Source organism: Macrosteles quadrilineatus, unplaced genomic scaffold (genome assembly GCF_028750875.1).
Source record: "Macrosteles quadrilineatus isolate MER2022 unplaced genomic scaffold, UCM_ALF_1.0 Scaffold_64__1_contigs__length_664444, whole genome shotgun sequence".
NCBI classification, from domain to species: Eukaryota; Metazoa; Arthropoda; class Insecta; order Hemiptera; family Cicadellidae; genus Macrosteles; species Macrosteles quadrilineatus.
Genome location: NW_026542657.1, coordinates 318,180 through 342,205, shown reverse-complemented (window position 1 = coordinate 342,205; position 24,026 = coordinate 318,180). Strand labels below are relative to the sequence as shown.

Below are 24,026 nucleotides of genomic sequence, written 5' to 3'. Positions count from 1 at the left end.
TTCGCGGAAACGTCATCGTCATCTCCCGCGGTCACGGAAACGTCATCGTCGTCGTCCACGATCGCTACAAAATCATGAACTTTTCCCGCGGCCGAGCAGATATCATCGTCGTCTCCCGCGGTCACGGAAACGTCATCGTCGTCTCCCGCGGTCACGGAAACGTCATCATCGTCTCCCGCGGTCACGGAAACGTCATCGTCGTCTCCCGCGGTCACGGAAACGCCATCGTCGTCGTCCACGTTCGCGGAAACGTCATCATCGTCTCCCGCGGTCACGGAAACGTCATCGTCATCTCCCGCGGTCACGGAAACGTCATCGTCGTCATCCGCGTTCGCGGAAACGTCATCGTCATCTCCCGCGGTCACGGAAACGTCATCGTCGTCATCCGCGTTCGCGGAAACGTCATCGTCATCTCCCGCGGTCACGGAAACGTCATCGTCATCTCTCGCGGTCACGGAAACGTCATCGTCATCTCCCGCGGCCGAGCAAATGTCATCGTCGTCTCCCGCGGTCACGGAAACGTCGTCGTCGTCTCCCGCGGTCACGGAAACGTCATCGTCGTCGTCCGCGATCGCGGCAAAATCATGAACATTTCCCGCGGCTGTTTAGACATCACCGTCATCTCCCGCGGTCACGGAAACGTTATCATCGCCGTCAGCGATCACGGCAAAATCATGAACATTTCCCGCGGCCGTGTAGACATCATTGTCGTCTCCCGCGGTCACGGAAACATCATCGTCATCTCCCGCGGTCACGGAAACGTCATCGTCGTCTCCCGCGGTTTCGGAAACGTCATCGTCGTCGTCCACTATCGCGGCAAAATCGTGAACATTTCCCGAGGCCGTGTAGACATCGTCATCATTGGATTTCGCGGTTACGTAAACGCAAGACGACGATCGCGGCAAAATCATGAAAATTCCCGACTTTGAAATCAAGTTTAAGACTAAATCCCGACTTTTCAAGACCATTTTGAAATTCAATACTAATTCCCGACTTTCCCGATTTTCCCGACTACTAGACACCCTGCTGGGGGAACCCAGGTGGAGTGACGCTTAAACAAGTAGCCGGTATCCCTGGTTAGGATTGAGGGGAAACCCTCTCTCTGAAGGGTGTGCTTCGGCAGCCGGTGAGCCTGATGACCTTAAGTCATCCTCCCATGATGTACCAAAGGTTGGTGCATTAGCTTCGGCCTACATCATGGGGCCCGGGTATGTTTAATTATAGGTACCGGGCTTGCAGTCAGGGAGCTTCATGCTCTCATGACAAAACAAAATGGAAATGGAAATGGAATGGAATATAAGTATGTGAGGGTGTGGAGCATTGTGGATTGTTGGGTTGTGTAGTGGCAGCAGTGATCTTAAGTCCAGTGCTGTAGTGATCCGTCACAGCCGTCTGATTCACAGAGATTTAATTTCACAAACATTGCTGTATTTAACAAAAATATGATCCAGACAACTCACCAAAACACCAGTGAGTGACTCTAGTAGGATTGTCAATGCACTGAGTGAAACCACACCCGACTGAACATTCTAAGTATTTGCCACTCATAAAGTCTCTTTTCAGTAAGTCTATGTTAATGTATCTCAAAAGGATGCATGTAGAATTTTTATTAATCCCAGTAAAGTACCGTTACATTTCATCAATGAAAATGGCTGGATTGAAATGTATTACAACAATAACAATCATACTACTGTATAATTATTACTATTACTATTGAGCCAGCACTTAAGGTATAATTTATTAATCAGATTAAAATTTATAAGATAACTTCTTGTTTCTGATTACATAGTCTTGAATGACATGTACAACCACACTGACTGTTTTAAATCAACCTATTCTCAGTTAATATGTTTCACTTACTTGTACACAAATACTTAGATTGCCCAAGACATCTTATTTATTTGTCAATTTATACCTCTGGACGTAAATGTTGTAAAGTGAGTGTGTGAGATTGAGATGGTTGCCAATTGCTAGTTTCCACACCTTTCCCCGCACACATGGAGGCACCCCTTGCCACCACAGATCTTGAGCTTTTTTACTGCTGTGTCTAAAATAAAACAACACTGTTACAATAAAATAATAGATTGTGGTTCGGATATTAAAACTGAGGTAGGGACAATGTGAACTCAGCCAATATGTTGTGGCCAAACTGAAGTGTATCTTTGGACACACTCCGTCGTCATAGTTAATACGGCAAATCGATTATGTGATTTTATTACCAGTAAGACATGTGGGAGGATTTCCTCTTTTTTGTTCTGCAACTGTATTACATAATATAAAATTTAAGGGTGCCTAACACTTGATTGTCAAGTATAATAAATATTGATTTTAATAACTTTATAGAGAAACAGGAATGTGAAAAGTTCAAAATACAAAGGTTTTCAAATTATCAAAGATAATAAAGTGATGCAAACTCTGTAAAAGTGGTGTAGAAGTTTTAAATTCTTGCCAGAACTATATTGTTCTTATTTTTAAGCATTCCTCAATAACCATGTTTACATCCCACATCCCACTTTGGAAAGACAATAGGTAGATCAAAATTGTTCTTGCAATGTGTAGGGGCCTCAGAAGGTTAGTCGAGTGAAGTAAATATTTGACAGTTCCGTTACAATTACAGCTGAGCCACTTTCATCGGAAAAGACTGTTTGCTAGATCTGTTAATGTTACTACTTACATCTTATCCCACCAAGGCAGTATTTCTACAGTCCAGGTGCGGATGGCCTGAGCTAGCTGCTCCTCAACTTTCAGTTGTAGCTGGATTTGTTTCTTCCTCAATTTAGCCTCCTTTATTTCTACAATCACAAAAGTGTAAATTAAAAGTAGTGGACTGGCAATAATAATAATGCAATTTTTTAAATGCTGTCTAGACTTTGGTGGTATTATTTAGTAACTAAACCCTAGGACAACCCTGATGGATTGGATGAATGTCCGTGCCTTTTTTGTGATTTCACAAGATGGGTAATTTTTGTGCTACAGTTGAAGAACTAAAATTTGCATAACATTTTTACAACAATTTCAAAAGTAGAGTCCTGGTATTTTCCTACAAAATTATGAACAAATAATCCAAGATATACAAAATATAGACATTTTATATGTTTGATTTTTGAAAAAAAATTTCACCCCTTCTTAAGAAATAAAATATACAAAGTAGGAAAATATCGATAAATGTACACTAATTTTTTGAAACTCAGAAAAATATCAAATATAACTGTAATAAGCCAAGACTGTTATATTAGTAAAGGTAATAATATAGTTATATGATATTATACACTTTGGTGCACAGTAATAACTGTTTTATAAGTTTTATGAGTTGAAAAAGAAAACATAATTTTTGATGTATATAACAATAAATGGTAAAAATATTTATAGTATATATATTTCTGAAAAAGAATATTTACCAATGTATATAGAAATAATAAATGTGCCATAAGCATTTTAGACAAAAGACAGGTTTAGCAAGTGGCCGGTCAAGGTCAATTGACAAGTCGCTTGGTCTCGGAGCGTTTTGTTATCACTAAAAAGCAATTGACATTTCATAATCACACATTTTACTACAAATACTAATCATTTACCCATAACTTATTAGTAAATCTTTGTGTTTTATTATTACAAATGTGTTGTTTTGTTTAATGAGTGAATGTGATAGGAATTATTATTATCTATATAATTAATACGCTACATGAAACTTTGTCGGTTGAACTCCTCCGTCATTTCTTAACCGATTTTACCCATTGACGTCTCATTGGAAAGAGCGTGTCGCGTAGATTTGCAAACTGGCCTTACATTTTTGAAAAAGTCCCTTGGGCTCTGCCCCATTGGCTTTGAAAGTTCCCATGTTATCCTTATGAAGAACATAATTGTTTACATTTTGATCAGCTGTATAATTTAATTGCTGTTATTTATTTTTCTTGATCACGGTAACCCCTACGCCAGGTAAGTATTTTTTGAACTTTTGAACCCCCTTATAGGAAAAGGGAAATTGTTCAATGTAAAAGATGTCAACAATATGGTCACACAAAAACCTACTGTAGGCATCCATTTAGATGTGTTAAATGTGGAAAAGAACACGATACAATCAAATGCACTAAAGACAATTCTACTCCTGCAATATGCGCCTTGTGTGGAGGAGGTCATCCAGCCAATTACAGGGGATGCATGGTCTTCAAAAATATCCAGAGTCAAACACATCCCCAGGCTCGAGAAAGAACTACCGTCTCAAAACAAGCTGAAGTTACTCAATCATCAAATTCTGCTTCTTCTGACAATCTAACACGTCCTGACGTTTCGTATGCGGAGGCAGTTAGCAACTCACGAGTAAGTATCAAAACTAAACCCAGCCCAAGTTCTGATAATGTGAATGCACGCACGCCAAGTAATGCTTCTAGTGATGCATCCACAGAAAAGTTAACAAATACAATAACTTCATTCTTTGATCGGTTTGAAAAACTGTTTATCCAACAATCTCAACAAATAGGTTCCTTACTTGACCTACTTACAACTGTTCTTAAAAAGCTCAATTAATGGTGAAAACCTTGAAGATAGCCTTGTGGAATGCTAATGGCTTGGCACAGCGATGCCAAGAATTAAAACTGTTCATTGCTAAACATAAGTTGGACATTATTCTTATTTCTGAAACTCACTTTACTGATTTAAACTTTTGTAAAATTCCAAATTTCAGTCTATACAACACTAACCATCCTAGCAATAGAGCTCATGGAGGTTGTGCTATCTTGATTAAAAGTCATATCAAGCACCATGAATTGCCTAAATATCAGTTCGATTTCATCCAAAGTTCATCTGTTGTAGTGGAGTTTGAAACAGGCCCACTTACTATAAGTTCTATTTACTGCCCACCTAGACACAACATTACACGCCAACAGTTTAATGATTTCTTCTGCACTTTAGGCTGTAAATTTTTGTCAGGAGGAGACTACAATGCCAAACATCCTACATGGGGCTCCCGTCTGGCAACTCCTAGGGGTCGACAACTACTGCAGTCAATCCAAGAACGGAACCTTGATACTCTATCGACAGGTGAACCGACATATTGGCCCTCTGATCGTCAAAAAATACCAGACCTTCTTGATTTTTTTGTTACAAAAGGTGTATCCCGAGATTTTGTGACAATCGAGCAATCTCTGGACCTTTCCTCAGACCATTCACCTGTAATTTTAACGATCACTTCAAATGTTATATTCAAACCTATTCCACCACATTTATGCAACAAAAATACAGATTGGAATTATTTTCGTGAATTAATGGATCAAAATTTAAAGATTTCTGTGTGTTTGAAGAGCGAAGAAGATTTGAATCTTGCTGTTGAACATTTCAACAAAACAGTTCAAGACTCCGCTTGGAGAGCAACTCCAGACCAGAATAAACATAATTTAAAATCAGGAATACACTATCCAATTGAAATTAATAGGAAAATTGCCGAAAAACGCCGACTCCGTAGAATATGGCAAAACTCTAGAGACCAGACGGATAAAAGAAATCTAAACAGGGCCACTCAACAACTAAAAAGGTTACTGTTTAAATTAAACAATGACAGATTTCAAGATTTCACATCAAACCTTTCTCCATCTGAAGCTAGTGACTACTCCCTTTGGAAAGTTACAAAAAACTTAAAACGTCCACAAATTTGCATTCCACCTATTCTAAAAGAAGACGGTTCTTGGGCCAAAAACAACATCGAGAAAGCAGATGTATTTGCTTCATACTTCAAGGAAGTGTTCAAGCCATATAATATTAATTCAAATGTTGAGCAAGAAATTTTGGAATTCCTCGATTCTCCAAATCAACTTGATTTACCAATAAAACTGTTCACACCATCTGAAGTAGCTAAAGTAATAAAAGACGATTTAAACGGCAAAAAAGCCCCCGGTTATGATCTGATAACAGGTAAAGTGTTTAAAGAGCTTCCTAGAAAAGGAATAGTTTTCCTCACAGTACTTTTCAATGCAGTTTTACGCCTTAAATACTTCCCAATACAGTGGAAGGTTTCACAAATTGTTGTTATTCCGAAACCTGGTAAACCTTTAAATCAAGCATCCTCGTATCGGCCTATATCTCTTCTTCCTGTGGTTTCTAAAGTTTTTGAAAAACTTTTCTTAAAAAGACTTCAAATTATAATTGACGAAAAAGAATTGTTGCCTTCCCATCAGTTTGGATTCCGCCGAAGGCATTCCACCATTGAGCAAGTGCATAGAATAGTTAATGTAATCAAGGAAGATCTTGAAAATAAACGTTTTTGTTCATCTGCTTTTTTGGACGTAGCCCAGGCGTTTGATAAAGTCTGGCACACAGGATTATTGTTCAAAATTAAAACTTTGCTGCCCCATACATACTATGGAGTGTTGAAATCGTATTTGTCCGAACGCTTTTTTCAAATTAAATATCAAGATATAGTTACAGATGTGCATGAAATTGAATCAGGTGTACCACAAGGCAGTGTTCTTGGGCCTATTTTGTATATTTTGTTCACTTATGACCTTCCAAGTACTCAGGGTATTACGGTTGCAACATTTGCAGACGACACTGCTTTTTTATCATCAAATCAGGATCCTATTCTGGCATCATCAAACCTTCAGGCTGCATTAGACGATTTGTCTCAGTGGCTACAGAATTGGAAAATTAAAGTAAATGAAACAAAATCTGTTCAAGTTACATTTACTATGTCTACAAGAACTTGTCCCCCAGTAACATTGAATAATGTCATGCTTCCACAATCCAACGAAGTTAAGTACCTTGGTATGCATCTCGACAGACGGCTTACATGGCATTCACACATTTGGAACAAACGACTTCATTTAAATTTAAAAACAAACAAACTAAATTGGCTCATTGGTCGAAATTCAAAATTATCTGTTGAAAATAAATTACTTTTATACAAAATTATATTGAAACCTATTTGGACCTACGGTATCCAACTCTGGGGAACCACTTCCAACTCAAACATAGAAATAGTTCAAAGGTTTCAATCGAAAACACTGAGAAAAATTTTACAAGCACCTTGGTTTGTCACAAATAAAGTAATTCATCAAGATACAAAATTACCCTATGTTAAAGAAGAAATAAAGAAACGAAGTGAAAAATACCAAAGAAAATTAGAAACCCATCCAAATTTCCTGGCAGTTAACCTCCTCGACAATAGTGAAGCTACATATAGGCTCGAAAGAGTTAATCCAATAGACCTTCCAAATCGTTTTTAGTTGAACTTTTTAAAAGTTTTTGTATGTTAGTGCACTTGATGGAGTGTAACTAACCCATGTTAAAATGGTTATCAAATTTACTTATTATTCTAGTATAGAATAGATTGTGAATAAATACATAAAAAAAAAATAAAAAAAAAATAAAAATAAAATTTATTTTTCAATTCAATGAAACGCATTGAGTACATTTATTCACTATTTGAGTTTGTGTCAACATAACCCCCAAGACGGAACGTGTTAGTATGGTTGTAACTTAAATTTGTGCATTTATCGTTGTTTTGTGTAGCTATAATATGTTTATTTGTTGTTTTTTTTCCTTTTAAATTCCTTCGACAACGAAACATAGACAGGAGGCGTAATCGTGATAACCACCGCAGCTACAGAACAGTGGCACGTAATAGGCTTAACCATAGATAAAACATCCAGGAGTATGTTTTATCATAGACTAACCATGTTTTATCTATGGGTTTTTCTATGGCTTAACTCATCACAGTCAGCACCTGACCCTGGACAATCTCAACTATTAGGTTACAAATGCGTCCTAACACTACCCCAAAAAGATTTTTCGTTCTCAATTGGCCCTCTATCATAATGACCTGTGTTGCCTGTACAGCGAGGCATTTTGAGAAGGAGAAAACCGGCCGTAATGCTTTAGGTTTATCAATAACGAAGATAAACATGGACAACCTTATATGGCTATAATTCAGGAAATATTTGTAGAAAGCATTAAAAAGCAATACCAGGTTATGAAATATGATACAATATTTACAGTAAATGTTGATTACTGTTATACAGTAGAACCTCAATTACTCGAACCTCAATATCTCGAATTCCTCAATATCTCGATTTTTTTTAAATCCCCTTGAAATCCACATTAATCATAATGTTAAAAGTACCTTTATAAGTCGAAGTTTCTAAATATTTAACCTCAATAAGTCGAATTTTAACAACTTTTGAACAGTAACATTCTACCTCTATAACTCGAATTTTCCCGTCATCGAGCCTCAGTAACTCGAAGTTTACCTTTATAAGTCGAAGTTCGCATGAATGTGCCTCAATAATTCGAAGTTTTGCCATAACAGTGCAAGTCAGTTGTGATTCCTGTCGAGACGTGAAAATCAAACTTCCTGTGTTTGCTTCCCGTGTCTGTTTGGCTAGGCACTGTAGTCAGTGTAGTTTACCCGTTTTGCCAAAGTAGATTCAGTACTTAACTACATTACGATGCATTTTGTTTATTATTTTAATCACACTAGAATTTTCCCTTTAAATATTACACTCTACAGTCTACATACTTTTTGTATGTACAGTATTGTACCTATTCAGTATTTTTGTTGTTACAGTACCTAGCTTGTTTTTACAGTACATATAAAGAGGTTGACTAACGTTTGCTTTAATCAAACATTATACACAGTAAATGTAGTTCCGTGTATGGATGATATATACTGTATTATTGTTTTGTACAGTATTTAAACTATTTTTTTTGTCATTTAATATGTTTTTTATGTACTTTATCAAACTTATTGCCAAATAATAAATACAGTACTTTATGTGCATTCAAATTGTTTTATTTTGCTTCCAAAGTTACTCTTCAGTAAGTTACGTATAAATACAGTTTGAGTTCGATTATTAAGGTTTAACATGTATAAGTCGAGTTATAAAGGCCATGACGTAACATCACTGTCAGACCCCAACACCTCAGTATCTCGAACTTTTTCATATGGAACCTTCATAACTCGAACCTCACTAACTTGAAAAACTTGATAACTCGAATTTTTATCATAACCCCTTCAGATTCGAGATATTGAGGTCCTACTGTATATACATCGTGAGTATCTCCATGAGTTACACACCGGTATTCTTTGAGTTGACTCTTTAAACTCATTGTAAATATGACTGTTATTCGTTTGGAAATATCTCCTGTAATACTTTGCAATTGCTCGAATTCGAGCAACATGTACACTAGTCCATGTTATTATGGGTCATATATCATTACCTATAACAACATGAAACACAGTCAGAATCAATAATTTTTATTCCGTCTGTATGTACATACATGAATTGAGTCAATACATTAATACATAGGTTACAAATAATTTTACAGAAATCTTAACATAGGCTAGGTATATAATTAATAATATTGGTTTCATGAAAAAAAATAAAACTTTCATTTTCAATAGAAACAAATTAGCCCAGGCAAACTAGACATATGCTCCCCAAAAAATCTTCTAAAGCTGGAAAGTATTTATTCAACAACCTCAAAAAAATAGAGATGCTGCATTTCGTAAAGCGATGACTGGGCCTGTTACAAGAGGCTCAGGAATCAAACCCAACAACAGATCAGAAACTCAAAAGCTAGGTATTATTATACATCTTTTCTAGCAGAAACAATCCTCCAAAACTTTGTGGACCAAAGTTAAGAACCTTGGTATCGGCAAGTCTGACAATTTACATCAAATAACTATCAGTCTCGACACGATAAACAACTTTTTTGTGAATATTCCTATAAGTTCTGCAGGTGCCTTTAACTATGTTGCCGATATCACATCTAGACCACTTGATATGACAGAAAATCAGTTTTTGTTTTTGACTGGAAATCTGTCATTGTTCGCCCACTTCAAAATATTTCTCTAAATAAAGGTCTTGGTCTGTAGATGAGCCATCAAAAGAGAAACAAGGTGAATTTCCTTGGGGCTCTGCCCAAGTGGCCTATAAAATTCCATTCCCATGTTATTCTTATGATGGGAAAAAACAAGGTTTTTGTCACAGCTAATTTGAGGGAACGGCTGGGCGTAGAAACTTGATAGGGGTGTCTACAGAAAGGTCTTCATCTGTAGATAAGCCATCAAAAGAGAAACTTGGTAAATTTCCTTGGGGCTCTGTCCCAGAGGCCTTTAAAGTGCACTCCCCAGATTTGTTTAAATTATGACCATATGGATTAATTTTACACACTTTTTAATGAAACAGCTGTTAAAATTTAAATTGTATTTTTCTAAACAACATGTATAGCCTAGGCATAATAGGAATATAAGTGGCAGTTAGCGGAAAGTTTATGTACAGTCTTAATCACCACTTATATTCATGTTTTTTGGGTCGCTGAACACGAATATGAGGTTTGCTGACTAATATCTGCCCGGAACATTGTTTATTTTGCGTAAAACCTTTAAGTTCTGTCTCTCTTTCTTAGGTTTATGGGCTAAATCTCAGTAGTTATGGGTTTTGAAAAGAACCTTGTTTTGTAAAATTAAAGAAGACAAAATTTACTACAAGTTTTATGTGTAATTTTTCTTCCTACGACAAACCCTTATGCCACTAGAGTACACTAAAAATGGCCAGAAGTACCAAAAATATAAAAAAAAATGCTAAATGGTGCCGTTTTACATTAGATTTCCGTGGAAACAACTCATATTACGATATTTTTGACTAATTATGATAATAAACTGAAACGCACCTAAAAAATAAACAAACTAGAATGTCCACTGGCAACAAGCTTCACCTGAAAGAAATGTCTAAGATCAAATTGGGGGAAATGGTGACAATTTTTTTTTTTCAAATAATGGTAGGTAATAATCTGATGAATAGCAATAGGTTGGTTTTCATGTAATTCACTCTCTTCAGGTTGAAGCTTGGCCATTCCATCCATCCCTTCTTTGGGTGGGCCCGAGAGGAGAGAAACAGCAACTTATTCCTTTCACTTTTGCTTCTACGGCTTCCTCAAAGCTAAGAAACTGAGGACCCTTGAAATATTATCCGCAACAGTTTTGTTCTTTAAAGCAAGGAGTGGGGAGTATGTTGTGGATGAGGTTTTGCCCTTTTCTGGTTTAAAAAGAAAACTTGTTTTCCTTACACAAACAGATTAGAATAATCATTGAGTCAACACCCTCTCCAACAACAATAACGTTTCCATTAGAGCTAGCCAATGACAGCACTTCTGTCACAATCAATGTGTCCGCATCTTCAGATGCTTGTTTCCAAGATATATTTTATGAGATCGCCATTCTTCAGATTGTCATTCTTCTTTCGTTATTTTTGTCATGGTAATTAATGTTTACTATGCTTTATGTTCCCATATTGTTATTAGGGTTGGGTAGGAGATTTCTTTCGTTGTGGTTGGGGTTGGTCGTAGTTTCATCAAAGAGAATGTCTGCAGAAGTAGTTTTCATTGCTCTTTTCAATCGTTCGGAACGGAACTTTTTTTCCACCTTGCGGATGTTCATGGTAGCCGTCAAAACCAACTTGTCTGACCTCCACATTTGTTTTTTATGTATCTGTTGCATATTTTAGAGCAAGGTTGATGCTCTGGCCATACACTTTTGTGTAAGGAGCCCACCATCAATAAAATACTGCACATGACCATGGAAGTGCTTAGTTTTCAACGGGGACAACTGCTTTATACAGATTTGAATTGGTTCCTTTTCGCAAACCGTTATTATCAATCAACGAGAAAGAGTATGGTGGTAGGACAAAGAGTTGTAGAGGTCGTAGGAGAAAGAGTATGGTTGTAGTTGTAGGAGAAGAAGGGTTCTAATTATTCATCAAATTCTTATCGACGCTGATATGTTGAAACAATGAGGTGGGGTTTACGGGTAAGAAATCGTTCTCTACTTTCATTGCATTGTTCATTATGGCAAGTGGCTGGACTCGGTCTGCTCGTCTGAATTTGACGTTAAAAAAAGTTAAACTTATCTACAACTCTTTCAATGCCTTTCATTCCTTTTTCCCAAGCACGATGGCAGTCAACCCTGTGTTCAGCAAAAACCCCTGTGCTGAGAGAATATAAAAATACGGCTGGGGGCTTTGTGGGAACGAGAAATGTTCCTGCAGCCAGTCATGCATTTTGGCACAGATTTAATAAGTCCGTTTCAGTTTATTATTGTTCTATTAATTCTGTTCTTTTTATCATATAATTTATTTGTGTTTGAATATGTTTTGTTGTCAGATGATTTTTGTAAACATGTTTTTGTTAAGATTGGTTTAGTTTTGAAATAGAGTTTGTTGAAGCAAGATGTGTGATTAATATTCTTGGATTAGAAATAGAACATCGTGGCAGCTTAGTGGATTTTTTATCAAACAAAGTCTAAAACCACGCATGTCAAGTAAGGGCAGAAAAAAACGAAATACTCGGAGGCAAAGGTATGAAGACAACGGGGAGGACGACCCCCAAAGTGAACTCAACTACATGTCAGTAAGGGATTCTAGAAAGACTGAAGATGACTCATGAGGTTTTGCATTGGGACAGACAAGCCGAGAAAATAATGCAGTTATGTGTAATCCTACTCCGATGATAAATCTGATGTTACCAACTCCAGAAACTTTCTCTTTTACTACGAATGAGTGGCATTCCTGGAGGAATCGCTTTCAAAGGTACAGACGGGGTTGCGGTCTAGATAGCACTTCTGACGCTCGGTAAATCGACGTACTTTTGTTTACAATGGGTAGTAGGAGTGAAGATATGTTTGATTCCTTTTCACCAAAACCGAATACTTATGACGAGGCTCTTAGGGCCTTAATTAATACTTTGTGCCAAGACGAAATATAATTTATGAGAGAACAAAATTTCTGAGTCATAAGCAAGGGAGTGATCCATCTGAAAAGTTCATAACAGATTTGCATGACCTTGCAAAAACGTGTGCATGGGTTGAACTGAACGATGAGATATGGTGCTTCTGGTCCTCATTATTGGTATGAAAGACGAGGCTCTAAGTGATGGACTTCAGCTGGACTCTCAATTGACTCTGGAGAAAGCAATTAATATCGTGTGCCAACACGAGGAGCTAGAACGCCAAAAACGTGAACTCGCCAATACTAATGTTTTTGTGGTGAATAAGACGTACAAGCACAAGCGCACGGTAGTACAAGTCGGTAAAACAAATCGGTCTGAAGGAGCTGGTGACCAGAAATTCATCGAAGATGCAATGAGAAAAAAGTGCAGGAAATAGGGTTATAACTGGCACGGATCACTGGCCGAATCTCCTGCTAGGAAAGCCAAATGTGATAAATGTTCTGAGATTGGACATTTTTTTTTATGCTGTCTCTCTTGCAAAAAGTGGATGAGAAAAACAAAAACGTTGCTAAGGAAATCAAACACCAAGATTCAGACAATGAATATCTACAGGTTCCTGAGATTTTCATAGGGAATATAGACAACAGTGACAAAGCCTGGGTCCAGGAGGTAAAAGCAAGCTGTGGAAACCAAGAGTTAGGTCTTATAAAATTTAAACTTGACACAGCAGCTGATATAACCATGATTCCAGTAGGAATTGTCGGTGAATTTATTAAGACTCTGCCTATAGGAAAGTGCAAATCCCATGTGTTCAGCGCAAAGAAGAAAGAACGAATCAATATTTTGGGAACTTTAAGGCTGAAGCTTGAACATAAGGGTGTATCGGTTTATGATCATACGTATATTTCTGAGGAGATCACTGTTCCACTTCTTAGCAGACGTTCCTGTAAAGAGCTGAACCTGGAGAAGAGGATTTTTTCTGTAGAGTCACCTGATATTGACTGGGCTACTAAGTATCCTAATTTATTTCAAATAGGTTCTTTTTGGATTGGGAAATATGAAAGGAGAGTACAAGATTGAAATGAATGAGAATGCAGTTCCTTACGCTATATCTACCCCCAGGGTTGAACCAATACCTTTAAAAACCAAGGTGAAAGAGCAGTAAGTCGATATGCTTGAGAAAGTGATTGTCCCAGTTGAACACGCGACTGATTGGTGCGCACCAATGGTAGTTTGCGCAAAAAAGGGAGGTGGGGTTAGGATCTGTGTAGACCTATCCAAACTCAACAACAGTGTGAAACGTCGGTTTTATCCTATTCCAAAGATTGAACTTTCATTGGCTGAGATTGCAGGAGCCGAGTACTTCAGCAAGATCGATGCGAATTCTGGCAACTGAACCTTGCAGAGGAATCACAAGATTACACAACATATATCACCTCTTTCGGAAGGTATAAATTCCGTAAGTTACCTTTTGGAATTACGTCCTCTCCTGAAGAGTTTCAGCGCCGCATGTCAAAAGCTTTAGAAGGGGCAAAGAACTGTTCAGTGCACATTGACGACTGTCTGATATGGGGAAGAACGAAAGAAGAACACGACGAGAGTCTTAGAGCCGTTTTAGAGAGAGTGCAAGCTAATGGAATCACCTTGAATAAGCAGAAGTCGGAGTTCTGCAAGAAGACTGTGACATTTTTAGGGTTTGTACTGTCTAAGGAAGGAATCAAGCCTGATCCAAGCAAGGTTCAAGCAATTGTGGACTTACCAGCTCCAAGTAATGCTAATGAAGTACAAAGATTCATGGGCATGATCACTTTTCTGGCAAGATTTATTCTGAACCGCAGTGAGATTTTGGAGTCAATTACGAGCTTTTTAAAGATTAAAAACGATTTCTTTTGGGGACCAACTCAAGAAAAAGCTTTTGTCACAGTAAAACAGATTTTATTATCAGAGCCATGTTTGACTGTTTACGGTCAACAAAAACCCTAAATTCTTTCTTGTGATGCTTCAAAAAAAGGTCTTGGAGCGGTTTTACTTCAAGTTGAAGGAGAAAACAAGAAATCTGTGGCATATATATCTCGGACTCTAACACCTGCTGAAGAAAACTAAAGTAACATTGTGAGAGAAGTGCTTGCGTGCACATGGGAAAATGTCCGTTTAAAATGTTTCCTGATGGGTAAAATATACACAATTGAGACCGACCGCAAACCGCTTGTCTCAATTTTTAAAAACACAAAATTTGGACGAGCTCTCACCGAGGCTACAGCGATTTCGAATGCGTATGATGAGATACTACCTGGACCCCAGCAAAAGACCTCGCCATAGCAGATCTACTATCAAGAAGTCCTATTCCGGCTAATGAAGATGGCGAATTGATAGAAGAAGTGGAAGCCTTCATCCACAAAATCGGTCTTATTAGTATAAACACTACAGATGAAAATGTGACAAATGTACTTCACTCACAAATGAGAGATCCAATCTGTGCACAACTTAAGTTGGAAATTTTAAACAAATGGCCTGGAAAATCAAGTTCACCAAATGAGATTCAAGAATACTTTAACGTGAAAGACGAATTAAGTTGTATTGATGGGTTATTGCTTCGAGGAACTCGGATGATAATAACTCAGTACGAGCGGAAATGCTCGAGAGGCTTCACAGTGGACACTTGGGAATCACAAAAAAAAGGAAACCTGCTTTGGGAACCATGTGGTGACCTGGAATTTCTCAAGAAATAGAAAGGAAAATCAAATCGTGTCCAGTGTGTATTCAGAACTTAACTAGAACCATTGATTCCGAGAACTGTCCCGGACTACCCGTGGCAAAATGTGTCTGTTGACTTGTTCAAACACGAAGACAAGTGGTATATGGTTATCATAGATCACTACTCAAGATACTTTGAAGTCAAGGAAACCCGAAGTAAAGTTCCACATTTTCACGTTTTGGAATTCCTCAACTTGTTTATTCAGATAGTGGGACACAGTTTCACCATATTGACTGAAGTGAATTTAAAATGTTTGCAAAGTAGTGGGGGTTCTCCACATTCAGAAGTAGTCCCCAACACCATCAGGGAATGGCTGAGAAAGTAGCAAAAGGGCTGATGAAGAAAAACAAGGATAAATTTGAACTTGCCCTACTTTCTTACCGGACCTCACCTCTTGAAACCGGCTTTTCCCCATCTGAACTTATGTTTGGAAGGACATTAAGAGACAATCTTCCATCTACTTTGGTCGGAAATCCTGTGGAAAAAAAGGATTTTTTTGAGAGGGAGAATAAGTACCAGAATAGGTACAAGATACAATTTTACAAACGACGTGGAGCAAGTGGGGTGAATTAGAAGTTGGAAGCACGGTATGGATCACAGATCTACGTAGACACGGTAAGGTAGTCAGGAAATTGAACAAACCACGTTCCTACCTTGTGGAAACTGACAAGAGAACCATTTGCCGAAACCGGAAGCTCTTAGTTCCTGCACTGTACTACGGAGGAGATGGTATTCTTTCAAACTGTTCATCCATGGTCCTTAATCGTCCATGCAACTCACGTGATCGTCCAGGCGCTGGCACAGTAACCCGTTACGGAAGGTCCATCAAGAAACCGAAGCGGTACTGAGGTTCATAAAGATGTGGACATCTTGAGGGGGGATGTTGTATTAAGTCTGTTCTTTATATCATACAAGATACAAGATACAAGAAGATACAAGAACTTTATTGTTAGTAAAATACATAATATGGTACATTAGTATCTCCTAACTCGTCAATTAATCCTAAACATAAACATAATTTAACACAATTTAACTTCTTCACCTTATAACATATTTTAACATTCTATAATTAGTAAATTAAATTCATCTTCAGTCACTAGCCAAAATTCATCTATAGTCAACAAACAGAGCTTGATTAAAACTTTCTTCAACTTCTTTTTAAAGAAAATTAAGAGGGAAATTTTGAAATTGATTTGGTAGATGGTTCCAAAGTCTTGGAGCATAAAAAATACTTGCCAATGCTTGTCGCCTTATGTCATGCCAACTGATATGGATGTTACTTTTACCTCTAGTGTCATATGAGTGAATTTGTTCATTTGTTGTTTTAAAGATGTTAGCTTTGAAATATATACTCAAAGAATGAATATTTCCTTCTACATAATATATTAGAATAAGAACATTTTCAATAGTGATTATGTCTTGTACTTTTTTAGGATTAAGTATTATGATTTTGATCCAATGTAATGACGCCATTCGTGCACATGTTTGCAAATTATGAATAAAGTTGATTTCATTTCATTTCATTTCATATTAAAACTCGGTAAATGATTATGCAAGGAACGGTAAGAATCTCAAGATTTTTGAAAGTTTCCTCACAAGAATCCCCAAAGCTCAGTCCCGCCATACACCTCAAAGCTTTTTGTTGAATGGCTAGAAGTTGATTTATGTTTGTTTTGGTAGTGTATCCCCATATTTCGATACAGTACGTTAAATTGGAATAAAAAAAATGAGTAGTAGATTGTTTTCAAAGTTTCAATAGAACATACTTTACCAAATCTTCTTAATATAAAAACTGACCTTGATAATTTTGTACTAAGGTATTTTACATGATCATTCCAGTTCAGTGAACTGTTTACCATGAGACCCAAGAATTTAGTTTGTGGAACAATATCTATGACCTGATCTTCTTCCACTAAAATTTTAGGGTCAAAACTTAACATTCTGGTTGAAAAATTCAAAAAAGCTGTCTTATCTATATTTACTGATAAACGATTTTCATTAAAATATCGAATTATGCCAGTTGTAAATATATTTGTAGAGATTTTCAAAGTATTTAAGTTTGAATGATTCAAAATTAAAGAAGTGTCATCTGCGTATGTTATAGTTTTGCCAGTGTCGTCACTATTTATGTCATTAACATAGATTAAAAATAATAGAGGCCCTAGGACTGAACCCTGGGGAACCCCTAGTTTCACCTCTATGTGGTTAGAAAATAAATCTTTATCGTTATGTTTGATTGAAACAAACTGTTTTCTATTTAGCATGTAGGACTTTATTAACTCAAGCGCGGAGCCTCTAATTCCATAATTTTCCAGCTTATCAAAGAGGATGGTTGGGTTCACACAGTCAAAAGCTTTCTGGAGATCCAAAAATACCCCAAAGGTGTAGTTGTTCTTTTCTAATGCCTCAATAATAGTCTCAAGGAAATCAGAAATTGCCGTTATTGTTGATTTACCTTCACGAAAACCGTGCTGATTTTTATTGATAATATTTTTCTTTTCAAAAAAACTTAAAAACCTTCTGTAAATAATTTTTTCAAAAATTGTTGTGAATATTGACAAAAGGGCTATTGGACGGTAATTATCTATTAAATTACAGGAACCCTTTTTTTATATATTGGTACAATTTTGGCAATTTTACAGTGATCTGGGAAAATACCTGTCTCTAGCATATCATTGGCAATGACAACTAAAGGTTTCAAAATTGTATGTATTGAACTTTTTATTATTTTTACACTAATTCCATCCCAACCAACGGATTGAGTGTTTCTTAAATGTTAAACAATATTCAAGATTTCCCTCTCATTAGTTGGTTCTAGGTATATACTTTCTAAAACTCTAGATCCTAAAAACTTATATTTCAATTTGTCAAAGCTCCTAGCCAATGTTTGAGATTTAGAACAAAAAAATTTACTAAATTCGTTTACAATAATTTCAGGGTTTTGTATCACTGATTCCTTTATTTTCAAACTTATTTTTGGTTTCAAATTACATTTTCTGCCTAGGTCTGATTAATAAGGTTCCATGTGGTTTTACTAATATTGTTTGACTCTCTAATTCTAGAGTTAAAATGTTCTTTTCTAGCCTCGATGAGCAGATTACTGTAGCACGACTTGTGGTAGTTGTAAAGCCTTTTTATGTCAGAACCACAGGACGTACTAGCTATTACAGATTCCAAAAAAAATAACATATTTTTGCATCTAAAATCTTTTTACTTTTCCAGAAATAACTTGTATTCTTGTTTTTATTTATTACTTTCTTTGTTATTAAAGGAAAACTCAGATCATAATAGTAGGAAAAAACTGCAAAAAATCTATTAAACATCTCATTGGCTGTTTGACTACCAAATACACAATTCCATGACTCATTGTTTAAGTGGTAAATAAAAGTGTTTGTATTTACGGTATCAATAATTCTTTTTTTAACAATTTTTGTGCTGTTTGTTATTTTTGTTTTTAACATAATGGTAATTGAAATTGCATAGTGGTCTGATACACTGGATCTAATAACACAGTGACTATGGTTACTTATGTACAAACTATTGCTTACAAAGATATTATCAATACATGTTTTAGACAATGGTGTTACTCTGGTAGGTTCTCTTATTAGATATTTTAAACCAAATTCATTTAAAAATGTCATCAGCTTAAATTTGTTACTACAGTTTTGAAGCACATCAACATTGAAGTCTCCTATGAAAATCAATTTTTGATGTAAGGCAAAATTATCCATAAAATATGATATTTTTTCTATAAATAGGTCTATATTAGACCCTGGAGGTCTGTATACTCCTATGACGCTGTAAACGTCATTACAAAATTTCAAGTGTATGCCAACAATTTCAAAAATGTTTTGTTCAGAGAATTCTACCAGATTTAAAACTTCAAATTGAATTTTTTTTTCACAAAAATTGCTGAACCTCCTCCTCTCTCATCTGACCTTGAAAAAGCAGTAGCTAACCCATACAAGCCTGATAAGAATGAGATTAGTTCTATGGTATCAGATTGCAACCAATGTTCGGTTATGAACATTATGTCCGGCTGTTGCTCTTCAATTAAAACTTCCATTTGGTTTATTTTAGAAAAAAGGCTACGCGTGTTTTGATGCAGAATTTTAAAGCAAGAATTTTTATTCAAATTTTGGTCTAAGCCAGTAAATTTATTGCTCTTTGCAAAACCCGGTTTATTGTCAGTTTTTGTTAGTTTAAAGATGGAGTGGAGGAGGTTTTGTCAGTGAGGTTGTATGAGAAAGGAGACCATCCCCTAAACGGACTACCATCACTCATCATAGATTCATTGACAGTAGCCAAACCTTGCACTTCATTTTCACACCCCTAAAAAGACATTATTCCCCCCATCACTAATCACTGTAGTTGCAGGAGACTGAAGATCTGTGACAGGGTGGCGTGGCTGTGTCCGAGTGGTTGGGCTGGAGTTGTCTACGGTCGAGGAAGCCAGGTCTGTTGGTGTAGGCTCTGGATTATTTGAAGTTGTTGTTGGGGATTGGTGGGACAAAGTGCAGTCATCTGGACAGAGGAGATGCTGTAGTATTTTAACAAATGCAGGATGTGGAACTCCATTCCTCAATCTTTGCCTAGAGGTGTCATCGGAAGTCACAACAACCACTGAGGCTCCAGTGGTTCGGACAAAATTTTACAAATTTGACTCAAAATGTGTAGGTCGAATGCAATCTCGAATGCAGCCCAGGGGCGAGCAAATGAGTGTCTTCAAGTTGCTAGTTTTAAAATCCACAGCTAATTGTCGGAACGCTGAATCATACGTTGTCTTATAGTTGGCAAAGTTGGTAGAGTTAAGGAAGTATCTAGGCTTTGTCACAAGTCCATAGACAGGTTGTCCATTCCCTGATTTCTGGCATGTTAGGTTCCTGCTACAGTAGTCCGCTCTTGAGGGTTTCCCAAACTTTTCCTTGAAGACTACCGCAACTCCCTTACTCATGTTTTTATTGTCTTCAAAATCTCCTGAGATGCAGTGGGCAAAGGCTACATTTTTGCTGTTGTCATATTGTTCTATAACAGAGCCCATATCTGCTACCTTTATTTTGATGGATTTGAAAGTATCATTTGATGTTTTGGGGTTTGTGGTCGAGTTGGCTATTCTTCTAGAGAGGACTCTTTTTCCAAGCTTATTTAAGTGTTGTCCATGATTTGTAAAAAAAAAGGTTCCTTTTAAGATCACTAATGTCAATTACATTTAAATTTTTTGACTGTCTTAAGTTGTAGTTTAGTTTGTAGATTTCTTTGTTGCTAACATATTACAGTAGTAATATGTTAGCACTAACTTTCAAAACTGTAACAACGGTTAGTGCTTCGTTAGTGCTGGTTAGTTCTTCAACTCCCATCGTTAGTGCTCTTACGGTTCAGGAGCTGTAACTAGAAAAACTGTTGAGTTGTCAACTTTACGGAAGTTAGCCCCCCCTAACCAGTAGTAATATGTGAGCACTAACTTTTAAAATAGTGTAAATGGTCAGCGCTGGTTAGTGAATGCTCCTGGAGTTGTAATGAAAATCTCTAGTTACGAGGTTAGATTTTTAAGGCGATTGAAAGAAAGCTCCACACAATTATATCGACTAGACTCCACACATTTTTTAAAACTTTAAATAAAAGATAATATTTCCCCAGGGAAGTTATCCCCTCCTCACTTGGGGCAAGGATTTATTTAGTACATGTAGCCTAGCTACATGCATAAATCCAGACGAAAAAAAGAAAGTGCTTGAAAAAACTGCAGAGATCGGTTGCAGTACCTGAACAATTAAAATGTCATGACCTTGGTTTATCATCCATGCCTTTATGCAATGGCGATGTATCCTACGTACAAGAATTTGGTATTAATGGACATCTGATGATCGAGATTGCAAGTGATAACCAACATCAGCCCCACAGCTTGATAAAAACGACTTTGAGTCGAACACAAGCTACAGTTTTTTCGGTTATAGCTCCTGAACCGTAAGAGCACTAACGATGGGAGTTGAAGCACTAACCAGCACAAACGAAGCACTAACCGTTGGTACAGTTTTGAAAGTTAATGCTCACATATTAGTACTTGGGGGGGGGGTTAACTTCCGTGAAGTTGGCCCCTCCACAGTTTTTCGGTTATAGCTTCTGAACCGTAAGAGCACTAACGATGGGAGTTGAAGCACTAACCAGCACTAACGAAGCACTAACCGTTGGTACAGTTTTAAAAGTTAGTGCTCACATATTACTACTGGGGGGGGGCTAACTTCCGTGAAGTTGGCCCCCCACAGTTTTTCGGTTATAGCTCCTGAACCGTAAGAGCACTAACGATGGGAGTTGAAGCACTAACCAGCACTAACGAAGCACTAACCATTAATACTAGTTTAATTGTTAGTGCTTTTATGGGGGGGGGGCTAACTCCCGTGAAGTTGGCCCCCCACAGTTTTTCGGTTATAGCTCCTGAACCGTAAGAGCACTAACGATGGGAGTTGAAGCACTAACCAGCACTAACGAAGCACTAACCGTTGGTACAGTTTTAAAAGTTAGTGCTCACATATTACTACTGGGGGGGGCTAACTTCCGTGAAGTTGGCCCCCCCACAGTTTTTCGGTTATAGCTCATGAACCGTAAGAGCACTAACGATGGGAGTTGAAGCACTAACCAGCACTAACGAAGCACTAACCATTAATACTAGTTTAATTGTTAGTGCTTTTATGGGGGGGGCTAACTTCACGGACCTGAATCACACTATTTTGCAGCTTAGCTTTAATTGCTTCTAAAGAAGTACTAAGTACTTTGATTTGGTTGTTTGCCTCCAGAAGTTTTTCCTTTATTTCACAATATTTACTTTCAATTTCATTAGACTGTTCTTTGTGATTAATATCTTTTTTAGGTTTTAGGGTAATATCATTACTAACCACTTTATTTGCCTTTAAAGGAGTAGTCATTGCATGCAATTTTTGCTGATTACACTTCTTTTGGGAGTAAGATCGAGTTTTAATTGCAGGACTTTCCTTAGCCCGACTATGGTTGGAAAGGTTCTTATTTTGTAAAACCATTTTCAATTTGCTTGTAATCAACCTTAAAATTAAGAATACAATGGAAACTCCATGTACAATATCGAAACTTAAATTTATTTAATTAAAATACAAAATTGATGGTAAAAGAAAATAAGGGTTCACAATAAAGTTTACAATCAGTGGGGAATGAATTTAATAAGGAAAGCTTTAGGCTAAGCCTATTACAATAGTTCTAAAGGTTCAGGTGTTATAATTTATTGCATGAATCTTTATCTCAGGTGGGGTGATCGAGCGGCATTTGAATTTAATCTTGTGATTTTATATAGCCTAATTAAAATTTTGTTTTGAAATATAAAAATAGGTTCAAATTATTTTCTGATTGGTTGAATTAATGACTTGATTAGTAGTCCAGTAAATAGAGACAGAAATAGGGGGGTTAACTTGCAAACGGTCCGGTAAGTCTAAATGTTTTATATGTTGTCTTGGATGGTAAGTAGGTGTTAAAACCGCAAAATGCACAATTCTACCCCCTCCGCGCCCGCCGCCATATTGAAAAATCGAAAAAATCGGTACTTTATAGAGATTTTCGCCTATATCTCCGTTTTGGTGCGTTTTAGCAAAAAATATGTAATTGCAATGTTTAGGAAATTTAATTGTCTACAACATTGCAATTACATATTTTTTAAGATAGACTTACGCATTTTTGATATCGTTATTTCATTGTGTTTCAACCACTATTTAATTGTGCAAAAACAGTCTGGAAGTAGCATGAATAATCCTTTTTCATACATTACACACCTCTCGGTAAAAAAAAATTAACACCTCATAAATTAAGTTATCTTCTAAAATTTGTTAACAACTATCTCTTCTTTATAATCATTTAGTCTGAGTTACCTTTCTTCTTAGCAGCCTGTAGTATCTGTTGGTACTGTGCCCGGTGGCGAGCCTGTTCCTCCTCACTCTTTGCAGGCAAGTTGGCAGGCCTGTCCAGCTGTATGAGGGCTGAGCTAGAAGCCACCCTAGTCTCCAGTCTAGCAGTAGACCCACTACAGGTAGAGTCTGGAGCCAAGCTTCCTCCATCTGACTATACGATAGGGAAGAAACATTGTTGTTATACATCATTTGAAGAATAAATGTTTTCCCTATGGTATTACCATAACCTCTTCTAATAAAATGCCACAGCAAGACAAAAGTGGCAAAACCACTGTCCCGGCAAACTGAAACAGCTGTTATAGTGGATCGTCTGCCTAATGTATTTATTACTATGGCAACAGACTAGCCGGTGCGAAGTTGCTACACACTAACAAGGGTCGCATCTGGCCACGGCTTTGTATTAGAGAGGCTATGGTATTAAACATCGTATTTGAGCATTTATGGTATTCAAAACAAGGCACATTATGAGCTGGGTTCAGGGCCGCAGCTCTGTGGGGGGGGGGGGTTTGGGAGGGTCGTTTGACGAAGGTGACAAGTTTTGGGGGCGGCAAAATTAAGTTTGCTATGTAATTTGTTTTAACCTCACTATACAAAAAGGTATGCTTTGCTTACTAAAGTGGTCTAGCCAATACAATGAA

General features: G+C 37.1%; 1 protein-coding gene across 1 annotated transcript in view; it reads right to left on the bottom strand.

Annotated features, from left to right (window-relative positions):
* The window catches only part of LOC128981966 (TBC1 domain family member 14-like), a 95,757-nt gene that overhangs the window by 44,932 nt on the left and 26,799 nt on the right, over nt 1-24,026 (bottom strand). The window contains exons 3-5 of the mRNA XM_054400986.1: nt 23,350-23,539; nt 2,675-2,792; nt 1,916-2,047 (exon numbers count right to left, since the gene is read on the bottom strand). Of these exons, the coding sequence (XP_054256961.1) occupies nt 1,916-2,047; nt 2,675-2,792; nt 23,350-23,539 (440 nt within the window). The remainder of the gene's footprint in view (nt 1-1,915; nt 2,048-2,674; nt 2,793-23,349; nt 23,540-24,026) is intronic.